At 17.0% G+C, this 13,096-nt stretch overlaps 4 protein-coding genes across 4 annotated transcripts; 2 read left to right on the top strand and 2 right to left on the bottom strand.

Annotated features, from left to right (window-relative positions):
• Positions 1-278: 278 nt before the first annotated feature.
• PGSY75_0323100 (hypothetical protein) lies at positions 279-5,138 on the bottom strand (the record flags this gene model as incomplete). Its single annotated transcript, XM_018784082.1, has 1 exon — positions 279-5,138. The coding sequence occupies one exon, from the start codon at positions 5,136-5,138 to the stop codon at positions 279-281; it is 4,860 nt and encodes a 1,619-aa protein (XP_018643665.1).
• A 1,805-nt stretch (positions 5,139-6,943) lies between these two features.
• Positions 6,944-7,486, top strand: PGSY75_0323000 (putative translation machinery-associated protein 7; the record flags this gene model as incomplete). The annotated part of the gene is made up of 3 exons (XM_018784081.1): positions 6,944-6,961; positions 7,128-7,225; positions 7,438-7,486. The coding sequence occupies 3 exons, from the start codon at positions 6,944-6,946 to the stop codon at positions 7,484-7,486; spliced, it is 165 nt and encodes a 54-aa protein (XP_018643664.1).
• Positions 7,487-9,600: 2,114 nt separating this feature from the next.
• Positions 9,601-10,495, top strand: PGSY75_0322900 (putative 40S ribosomal protein S3A; the record flags this gene model as incomplete). The annotated part of the gene is made up of 2 exons (XM_018784080.1): positions 9,601-9,763; positions 9,870-10,495. The coding sequence occupies 2 exons, from the start codon at positions 9,601-9,603 to the stop codon at positions 10,493-10,495; spliced, it is 789 nt and encodes a 262-aa protein (XP_018643663.1).
• Positions 10,496-10,833: 338 nt separating this feature from the next.
• Positions 10,834-12,032, bottom strand: PGSY75_0322800 (hypothetical protein; the record flags this gene model as incomplete). Its single annotated transcript, XM_018784079.1, has 5 exons — positions 10,834-10,895; positions 10,995-11,058; positions 11,155-11,285; positions 11,551-11,739; positions 11,933-12,032. 5 exons carry the CDS (start codon positions 12,030-12,032, stop codon positions 10,834-10,836), a joined length of 546 nt encoding a protein of 181 aa, XP_018643662.1.
• Between the last annotated feature and the right edge of the window lie 1,064 nt (positions 12,033-13,096).

Here is a 13,096-nt window from a genome sequence, read left to right as displayed (position 1 = left end):
TTATTTTTGAATCATTCTTGTTTGTAATATAAAATAAATATGTTTCCTTCTCTTGTTAATAATTCTTATGTGTATATTTATAAGTATCACAATATATACAAAACTTTTATACATTTCTTTTATAATTTGGTGATCATAATATACAATTTTTTGCATATTCTTTTTATAAAAACAACAAATATATATATATATATATATATATATATATATATATATATGTCCATGTTTATATATTCATATATTATCATATCTTATATATTATGGTGTGTTTATATTCCCTATCGACGATAATAAAATAAGGATGTAAATAAGGTGATTAAAAAAAAAATTAAAAAGAAATGAACATATGGGGAATTATGCATAGACATTTTAAGAAGATAAAAAATATGTTCAAAAATTTTCTTTTTATTATTTTCTTTTATATTTGATGATGGATTATTAATTTTTGCCTTTTTACAAGACACATCATTTTTTATAACATTACTATTTTGAATAACATATTTATAAATGGGTGGTATGATAGCTCTAGCTTTATTATTACTAATATTAATATTATTATTTTTATGATTATTTTTATGATTATTTTTATTTTTATAACTATGGTTTCTTTTAATTTTATTGTTTGTCTTCATTTTCATCTTGTTACTTATAAAATGATTAAATGATAAAGAACTTTTTTTATGTTTTCTTAAAAAATTCATATAAATATATTTTTTCTTTTTCTTTTTATTATATTTATGTATATATAATAACATTACATGTCTAGTCATTTTATGAAATATCTTTTCACATTTTTTTCTTTCTTTTTCTTTTCTTCTTTTATAAATAATAACTTCTTTTTCACTTCTTACATGTACATATTTAATAGTATACCAAATTTTTTGAGATGCCATTTGATAATTTTTACAAATCCCTTCATAATTTAAAATAAAATCATAAAGTACATATTTAAAAAAATGTTCCACCAGTAAATGCTTTTTTAATATATTATTATTTAAATCTAAATTATTACATAAAATTGAATATGGATAATATAAATAAATATTATTATCCTTACAACAATTATTATTAAAATATATATCATCATTCCTGTCTTTTTTATCTATATCCTTTTTTTCATCATTTAATATATGATCGATATATTTATCATACCTTTTCATATTACTTAATTCAATTTTCATATTATAGGAATTATTAAAATTGATATTATTACTATTGATATTAATATTTATATTATTATCATTCTTGTTATTATTAATAATTTCTAAATCGCTCATATATTTACTATTATCAACTTCATCCACCTTAAAACTACTAACACTCTCATTATCTCTATTATTATTGTTATTGTTGATATTGTTCTTTTTTTTTTTATTATATTTTTCTTCCCTCAATATATTATAATATGCGCTATTACAATCACTATTATTAACACAATCATTAGATATATTATTTCTTATATTATTATTATCACTATTGAAACTATTTTTCTTATTTGCTTCCTTTATTTTTATTTCTTTTGTATTATTATTATTTTTTAAAGATGCTACATCACTCATGAGACCAGCAGAAATATCCTTCACAGAATTATCCTTCAAAGTAATATCCTTCAATTCACAATTTTGTATATTATTAAATTCCTTATTCTTATAAGTGTAAAAATTCAAAATCGACTTCTCTACTGTCATATTTTTCAATTCCTCTTGTTTTGTTTCATAATCAAAATGATGAAGAATAAAAGGATAACTATATATGGGTGAAAATGGTGGGAAGGAGATTTTTTTTTTTATTTTATTTAAAAAGGTATCAAAAGGAATTTTATAATTCATATAATAATATGTTTTCTTTATAATATTTTCCACATTTATATCTTTCCATTTCATATTCTGAAATATATAATGTGTTTCTGAATATAAATTATTATATCCTTGATCCTTTTTTTTTTTATTAGCTATCTTTAATAATTCTTCTTTTTTATATAATATAATGGCACTTGTAAAATATATTATAAATATACCATTATTTGATAATAGGGTATCAAAAATTCGAGCTAATTTATCAAACTCAGTTAATACATGAGAATAATATGTAACCACCCAACTTAAACAAAAAAAAAATTCTGTACCACTTAATTTCAAAGAACTATTTCTTGAATTTTTCTTATCACAGTTTTTTTTATAATTCTTATTATTATATTTCATATTTTCACCTTCTTGTTCTTTCTGTAATAAACAAAAAACATTATATACTTCATTATCTAAATATTTTAATAATAAACCGATACTTTTAAATGTATTCTTAATTGATATATCTAATGATAATGTTAAATAATCAATCATATAAAATAATAAAAATCGTTCACATAATAAATATACTATATATTCTTTTTTCTTCTTCTTCTTTTTATATTTTATATATTTATTTAAATTTATATTCTTAAGTAAACATATTTTTTCAATATATTCTTCTTCCATTGCAAACATATTACTAATATTATCTTCAAATATATCATATAAATATATATTTCCTTTTTTCCTTTTTAAACAATTATTATATACATTATCAATTGAATTAATATCAACAATATTACTATCTCCTTTCTTAAAATAATTTTCGAACTCTTCAAAATTTTCAAAATTTAAAAAATTCTTTTCCACTATTCCTGATAAGTTATTATTATTACTATTATTATTATTACTATTATTATTATTACTATTATTATTATTATTATTATTATTATCTAATACCTTCTCAACAGTTTGCACGTTTTTCCTTTCGTGCAACAAATTATTAGTATCATCATTAGTCTCATTATACATCTTATCATTCACATTGTCAACACCAGATGCCATATCAACATGCACCTCCTTTTTCTTACACAAACTATACTTTTTTATATACATATCTTCTGATAACACATCAGAAGAAGAATTGTCAAAAACAAAAGGCACTCCTTTTTTTCCTATCCCCCCTTTTTTTCTTTTTGAATATATACAACTACATATTTTATTAACAACATATCGTGATATAAAATGTTCTAAGAATACATATTTTTTATATCTTAAAAAAAATTTATGAAAATATAATGTTATAAAAACTAAACATACATCATGTACACCTTGAGCATAATATATTTTATTAGAATGTTTATATAATATACTACATATAATATTTTTTAATATATATTGATATGTCTTTTTTATTTCATATATAATAGATTTATGAACATTCCATGTATTTACACTTCTTTTTACATCTTTTTTAACTTGTATTCTATCATTCTCATCTAATAATACACTATCAATTATCCATCTTCTCATATCTGAATTCATATTATAATTATTTTTTATATTATATTTTAAATATGTTAAAATATCACTTTTGCCTTCTTTTAATTCATCTTTTCTCATAATATAATCTACTATATATAAATCTATTTCTAATAAATTCTTATAAATTATTTTTAATAATTTTATTAAAAACTTCCTATTCTTTTTCTTATCAAAATTTTCTTTATCTTTATCAATACTCAATATGGAATGTATAATTCTTTTCGTTTCTTTCTTAATGCATTTCTTTGCTCTTTTATTTACATCATACAAACATCCAGATCGCCCTTTTCTATTTCTTTTATTTTTTTTATAAAAAAAAAAAACATTTGAGAATAACGAATTTTCTCTTTTAGCATAATAACTCTCGGAACGCTTTGTATGTTCACATGCTCCAATTTCATATGAATCACGAGCTGAGAAAAAATGCAGAGGGCATCTTTTCTTTCTCCTTCCTCTTTTTCTATTTATTCTTCTTTCACCTCTTCCTGATTTTTCCTCGCCACCTTTTGATTTTATAACACGTATTTGATCGTTAACGTTCTGAAGATTATTTGAAAAATTGGAAACAAAGGAACACACAGAAGAAGAAGAAGAAGAAGAAAGAGGAGAATCAGATGAACAAGACAAAACGGATGATGTGGGCGAATATAAAGAATAATTCGACGAATTAAGTGAATTGTGAGAAATAGATTCAAATGATAAAGTAGAGTGTGAATTATATGAATTATGTGAAGAAAAAGAAATAACTGACGAATTAGAAGGACATGAATAGTTTGAATTATTAATACAAAAAGCATCATGGACACCATGATCATTATGATTATTATGAACATTATTATCATCATTATTATCATCATTATTAACAACATTATTATCATCATTATTATCATCATTATTATAATTACCATTTTTATTATCATCATTATTATAATTACCATTTTTATTATCATCATTTTTATAATTACCATTTTTATTATCATCATTATTATAATTACCATTTTTATTATCATCATTATTATAATTACCATTTTTATTATCATCATTTTTATTATTATTAATATCATGCGTATTATTTTTCCTTAAAATATATTTCTTCTTATTTTTTTTTTCAATTTTGTTCCTTTTATTTAGCCTTTCCCTTTCTTTAATTTTCTTATTTTGCCCACCATTAAAATAATAATTATTATTATTCTTATGGTTATATAAACTATCTTTTTTTCTTTTCCATTTTAACTTAAAATATGTTATCGAATTATCATGATATTTAAATTTTTTCTTTTGATTTCTACATAATATAGATATTGGATGTTCATTATAATTTTTCTCTTTCGATATATTTATATTAAATCCTAATAATAATAACCATACCTTCTGTCGTAATTTATTATTTTGAAAACCTCCTTCAGAAAAAGAAAAGAATTTTATTAATTCATATAATTTCTTTTTTTCATTTGTTGACACATTTTCATATATTCTTAAAATCTTTTTTAAGTTTCTTAATTTATCATCATTCTTATCATCACCTTTATCAAAATAATCTTTATATATTGTTACATTATTAAACAAACATAATTTTTCATCATCTTTCTTTTTTTTTAATATATTATGTTTTGAAATATATGTATTATTATTCTTTTTTCGTAGAACCAATTTGTTCTTCTCATATAATTCTGTGTCACTTAAATTCTTGTCTCTTTTAATAGAATACTTTAATTTTTTTTTTTTTTTTTTTTTATACAAATTATCAAAATCTAAACAGCTATAATAGCCTTTTTCCTTTTCTTTCTTTTTTAAAGGATCTTTCATATTATTATTTTAAAAGGTTTACGATCATTCCATTTATAATAACATAAACAATTAAATGGACATTAAATGATACATATAAAATGATAAATGCATACAAAAAAAAAAAAAAAAAAATGAAAATATATATATATATATATATATTATATAATACTAATAAAAATTATCTACGATAATATATATCAATTTAATATTATTATAGTAAAATTAGGAAATAATAAAATGTAGATATATTGTTTTCATATATATATTTATTTATTTTACCATATATAAAATATATAATATATATATAAAAATAAAAGAGCGATAAGAATCTACACAATTATTCTTCCCTCTTTTTATAACTTAATGCTTAAAATGAATTAGATTTTTTCTTTCAGAAAAAATACATAAATCATATATACATATTAAAAAGTTGTGTTTTCCAAAAAAAAAAAAAAATATAGAATAAGGTTTATCTATATGTATTTATTATATTTATAATAAAAATTTTCACATTAATAACAAATATACACACACACACACACACAAAAAATAATTAACAACAAATATTTTTTATATATATTTAAGGAAATATATCTACATAAAATACATATACACATAAAAATATGTGCACATATATATATTTTTTATAATTATATTATATATCATCAAACATATCTAATTAAACACTTTTTCTTATGTTCACATAATTCACATATAAATACATAAATGTATATTTATATATATATATTCTTCATTTCTTGTCTAATATAAAACAAGAAAAAAAAAAATTTACATAAAATTAAAACAAAAACTGTTAATTATCCCTTTTATAATTATATAATTATGTATATATATTGTATTTTGTTTTTATAAAATTTTTGATTCATAAAATTTTATATATAAGCTTAAAACTTATTCTTCTTATTTATAATATAAATCTTACAAATTGTATATATATATATATATATATAGTTATATGTATGTTAAAATATATATTCTTTCACATGTCATAAAAACCATATTCATATACATACATATATATATATGTGTATTCCTTTAAAAATTTTATAATACATATATAATCTTATCTTTAAGAATTATTAATAGAATAAAGTTTTAAGAATTTTTATAATATATAAAAGTATATTTCTTATATATATATACTACATATAAATATACAGAATTGTGGATATTTATAATTATTTGAATACTATATTATATAAACATATAAATATGTATATAATATATTATTATTTATTTTTTCTTTTTTTTTTATGATATATTATAACCTTCTTATGATACTTCAAAAAAAAATAAATATATATATAATACAATTTTGTAGGAAAAGATATTAAAAAAAAAAAAAAAAAAAAAAAACTAAAATTAAAGAAAAGAAAAAGAAATATATTTTTTACATTAATATATATATATATATATATATACAAATATTTCAAAATATAATTGTGTATATACTACATAATATCATTATTTAAACAAATTTTTTATATATTGATAATTATATATAATATACATAATATATATATATATTCTTTTCATTTCTTGTTTCTTTCCTAATACCTAAGAAAAAATATATATGTATGAAAAAAAAAATTTAAACTTAATTATACATTTAAATTTTTTTTTTTTTTTTTTTTTTTTTGATTTTTATTATTATTACATTCTTTTAATTATAATAATTTTTTAATATAAACATATAATATAATAATAAAAAAAACGTACATTTAATTACCATACAATATTAAAATTAAAATATATTTTTTAATAAATATACATAATTATATATATTTACGAATATCTTAAAAATGCCTTTGAACACACAGGTTAATATATATTTGTAGTACATTATTATCATAACATATTTTTAAAAAAAGATAAATATAAAATAAGAACAATTTTTATAAATGTGGAATGTTTCTATTATTATCTGTATGGAAAATTAACTATATCAAGATATTTCTAAATTCATAATTTTTTTTTTTTTTAAAGGGAGGAAAAAAAAAACCTTTAAAAGCTGCAAAGAAAGGACCAGTAGAATTAACAGAGGAAGATATTGCTTTTAAAAAAGAAATGGCAGAAAAAAAAAAGTACATTAAATTTTTTAATATTATATAAATATATTATATATATATACATATATATATATATGTATGTATGTATGTCTGTACCTTCTGATGAAAAATATATAATATCTCAATTTATATATTTTTTATGTTTTTCCTTTTTATTGAAATATTTAATATTATTTTTATTTTATTTTATTTATAAATAAATATATTTGTTCATTTTTTCTGTACAGAGCTGAGGAAGAAGCTAAGCAAAAATTGTTGAAAGCTAAGAAAAAGTAAAAAGATACTTTTAAGTTTACCAATATAATATTATTTCATATGTCATATATATATATATATATATTATAAAGTGGAAATTTTTTCTTTACAACATTAATAATACTTTATCAAAATACTATTTGATATTTTCAAAAAGAATAAAGCTTGAAATAATAAATATTCCCAAGTAAATATATAAAGAAATAAAAAAAAATTATAATATCATTTAATATATAAAAATATATTATTTTTCTACAAATTGTTTAGTTCTTATAAAATATATATATATTTTTTTTTTATATTATAATATATGCAACCTTGGCCAACTATGTGTAAATAATTTTATTTATTTATTTTTTTTTTTTTTTATGTTTAATTGTGATCTTAAAGAAATGAAATATATTAATCTATAATTATTATATATGTGATAAATATCATGACAACAAATAAATAAATATATATATATATATATATATATATATATGCATATATATATATATTTATATATTTGTGTGTACTTTTAAAAAGGATTAAAATATATTTTTAAAGCTTATCAAAAAAGGACATTTATTTTTTATAGTATTTTTTTAAATAACATTTTTTTTCAATTTAAATCATTAAGAAAATACAATAAGTTTGTTAACAGATTGTATTGTAGATTTAAGAATAATTGTAAATATAAAAAGAAATTCATACAATATATAAAATATTTTATTCTTCATTTCGTAAAATATTTAATCCTATTGTAATATCAAGGTATATTTCTTTCTTAATCTCATTTATATACTATTATTTTATTTTATTTTTTTTTTTATTATTCGTTTAATAATTCAAAACATATAACACATTTTTAAGATATTAAAAGAAATAATTATGCATATTTTATAATTTAACTTTAAATGATAATATAAATCAAAAAATTTTTAAATATTCTCTTACGAAAAATTCAATTATATATATAAATATATATATATTATAATTTTTTACCCCTCCTATAATACATATATATATAATATATATTATATTATTATTCCTTTTTATTTTATTTTATTTTTTTTTTTTTTTCCTTTATTTAAAATAAATATATTTTATATTAAACAAATAAAATAAAATGATTACATAATTTTTTGAATAATAAAATATAATACTATTTCTTAATATTCAATTATATATATATATATATATATATTATATTTTTTTTTTTTTTTTTTTCTTCATTTGTGTTTTTATATAATAATATGTATTATAGGAAGAAAATACCCCCTTTATCACCACATAAAAAAATATATCATATAAAATTATATATACAATATTATGTAGTGCCCATATAATAAATATTTTAAGTAAAAAGAAAAAAATAAAATACTACATACATATAATAAATATATATATAAATATTATTTTATATATATTTAAAACCTTCATATATCTTAATGTTATAAATATATATATATAATATTGATGTAAACAAAAAAAATATATTCACTTAAAAATATATTATATATATATTGAGTAAACCCTCAGATCCTCAAAGAAGAAAACATATACATAAGAATATACATATATATTATTATATATTTAATAGCAATTATATTATATATTGAAATTTTTTTAATTCTCATAATTTTTTGTGAAAAAAAGCAGTATTAAAAAATAAGGAACCCATAAATATTTATATAATATATTACATATATAATTATGTATATATTTCAATTAATAATATATATGTAATAATATTATATTATGAGATAAGTATATATATATATATATATATATATTTTACTATTAAATATAAATTTACTCATTTTATATATATATATATATATATATATATATATTATATATATAATTAAAATTTTATAATTTTATTTTTTTCTATTTTATATATTTATATACATTTATGAAAATAATTTAATATTTTCACATTATTTTTTTTTTTTTTTATCTTCAGTTTATACATTTAAATAAATTATATGTTCTTTTTTTTTTTTTTTCTTAATATTTAAAAAATATTTTATTTTTAAATAAAATTAAAATTTTTATAAATTTAATCAACCTCTAAAACTATTAATTTCTTTTATATTAATAATATAATATATAAAAAAAAAAAAATAAATAAATAAAATAAAAAAAAAATGGCAGTAGGAAAAAATAAAAGAACATCCAAGGGAAAAAAAGGTGGAAAAAAAAAAGTTACAGATGTTTTTACAAAAAAAGAATGGTATGATTTAAAGGCCCCAAAAATGTTTTTGGTCAGAAATTTTGGTAAAACCTTAGTCACAAAAACGATAGGAAAGAGTAAGTGAAAAAAAGAAAAAACAATAAAATAAAAATAGAAACATATATATATGTAAATATATACATATATATATATATGTATACATTTATATTATTTTCCTTTTAGAATTGGCCACTGATAGTTTGAAGGGAAGAATTTATGAAGTAAACTTGGCCGACCTTAACAACGATGAAGATCAAGCCCATAAGAAAATCAAATTAAGTTGTGACCATATTATTAATAGAGATTGTTATACTGACTTTTGTGGATTAAGTATAACCAGAGATAAATTATGCTCTTTAATAAGAAAAGGATATACATTAATAGAAGGACATACAGATGTAAAAACTTTAGATAATTATCATTTAAGAATGTTTTGTATTGCTTTTACCAAAAAAAGGCAAAATCAAACCAAAAGTACTTGCTATGCTCAAACTAGCCAAATAAAAAAAATCAGAAAGAAAATGGTTGATATTATGACTGCTGAAGCTAGTAAAGTTTTATTAAAAGATTTAGTAAAGAAATTTATTCCTGAATCTATTGGAAAAGAAATTGAAAAACAATGCAAAAAAATTTATCCCTTACAAAATGTTCTTATTAGAAAAGTCAAAATACTTAAAAGACCTAAATTAGATATTTCTAAATTAATGGAATTACATACTGACCCAAAAGAAGAAGCAGGAAAAAATGTAAACGCCTTACCAGAATCTAAGGAAGCTACTAACATCTTAACAGCTGAATTGAAACATTAAAATGATTTTTTAATTTTTTCCCTTTCACAACCACATACTACACACATATATATATATGTAAACACTTTTATATCATTTTAATAATTTCATAGTTGTTTTTTTCTCCCTTATCTGAAAATGTTTTTTATTAATATGTATACATATTTTTTCACCAATTAAAAATAGTACAACTAATGTGTTATATATATGTATATATGTATATATTTATATATTTCATTTTTCTTTTCTTTTTTTTTTTTTTTTTTTTTTTTTTTTTTTTTTTTTTTTTTTTTTTCATCTTGAACATCCCATTAAGATAATTTTTTCATTATTAAAAGAATAAATAAAATATTCGCGTATTATTTTATTTCATCCGAGTTGACATTTATATGTTGTAATCTTATTAATAGTGGTTTTAAGTCTACCAAAAAAAAAAAAAAAAAAAAAAAAAAAGAAGAAATATATACACATATTTTTTTATATATGTTAATATATATATATATTTTTTTTTTTATAATACCTTCTTCATATTCATATTGGACGTGGGTTTTTTTAAATATTTCTCTAATCTTTTTTAATACATCCTTTGAAAGTACATATAAATATAAATATATATATATATATATATATTTATTCATTTACATATAAAAATCGAATGATAAAAATAATTTTATTCTTACATTTATCATACATGAATGATTCATTATTTCTAATTCAACACCGTCTACTTTAGTATCAAGTTCTTTCTGTTTAGCCTCTAGAACTAAATTTTTATCAGTGAAAATATTCTCTTTTTCTTTTTTCAGTTGTACTATATTTATATATATATAACAGTTTTTTAAAAGAAAAAAAAAAAAAAAAAGGAAAAATATTATATGAAAATGGACATATATATATATATATATATATATATATATATATATATATATGTATATTTTTTATTCATACATAATATTACTATATATATATATATATTACATAAAAAAAGAACATTGGAAAATAAAATTATAATATCTATAAAAACATTTAAGCTCATAATTATTCATTATTACATATTTCATTATATGATCTCTCACACAACATTTTTAAATCATTTAATATTTCATGAATTTCTTTTTCAATAATTTTATAATTATTTAATATATTTTCATATTCACTTAAAAAATGTTTATAATTGCTTTTATTTTCTATTTCTAGCTTTTTTATATTTTCTATCTTATTCTCTCTTTGTTCTTTTAACAAGCATATGAGCTTCGTCTTAGATTCTAATGAAAATAAATAAATAAATAAATAAATAAATAAATAAATAAATAAAATATAATAAAAATATACATATAAGAAAGATAATAATGATAGGTGGACAACCTCTTGTGTATTTATTTTTTGTATGGTAAGGAAGATATTATATATATATATATATATATATATATATATTTATTTATTTATATTTATATATACCCAAGTCATTTTTCATGGACTCAATTTTTTCTTTTAATTCTTTTGCTTTCAATAATTGTTCATCTTCTTTCTTTTTATTTTTATCTAACACTGATTTCATTGTTTCATTCTTAAAAATAAAATTACAAGGTCAAAAAAAAATAAAAAAAACATTTGATCTGTACGTATAGACAATTTTTTGAATATTATAAGAAAGAAGGAACAATATTAATTTTTATATATTCATTAAAGAGTAAAATGTTGAATTGGAAAATAAATAAATAAAAATATAAGCATATATATATATATATATATATATATATTTAATATATATATATTAAATATCTTTGTACTTTTAAAAAATTATCTCATGTACATTTTAATAGACACACAAAAAATAATTCTATATTCACGATTATAATACTTTTAAAACCTATCAAATAAAACTTCTTATTCTTTTTTTTTCTTTTATGATCCAATAAACGTTATATTTACAAAAAAGATATAAAAGATAATATTTTATTTGTATCATAACATTTTTTCTTATATATTATAACCCTTAAAATAAGACCATAAATAAAAAAAGAAAAAGAAAAGCAAAGAAAAATATCTATTTTATAAGATCCCACATATATATATATATATATATATATATAATATTTAAAAAATAGGAAAATTTCAAGATATTATTAAAAATATATATATATATATATATATATATATATAATAAATATTATTAAATGGTAATATATAAATCTATATATAATATGAGCATAATAAAAATCTATATTTTTATTTTTATTTTTGATCAAATGTTACATATATAAATATATATATTATATATATACCCACTTCTATATATATATTATGTACATATAATATGTTCACAGAATGAATAACAAAAAAAAAAAAAAAAAAAAAAATATATATACATATATATATTTATATATATATGTAAAATATAAAAAATACATTATAAAAAGATAATATAATTTTTAAATTTTCTTTTGAATTTTAAGTAAAATCGGTCATACAAAATAAATATATATATATATAATATATATATGTAAAAGTATTATTTTCTTATTATTTATTATTTTTTATGTGTCATTATTTTATACTTTTCTCATATTTATAAAATGATTTTTTGTTTTATCTTAAAAACAATATTTTAACTTTAGTATA

This window comes from Plasmodium gaboni, chromosome 3 (assembly GCF_001602025.1).
Source record: "Plasmodium gaboni strain SY75 chromosome 3, whole genome shotgun sequence".
Taxonomy (NCBI): Eukaryota; Apicomplexa; class Aconoidasida; order Haemosporida; family Plasmodiidae; genus Plasmodium; species Plasmodium gaboni.
This window is presented reverse-complemented; position numbering and strand designations above follow the sequence as displayed.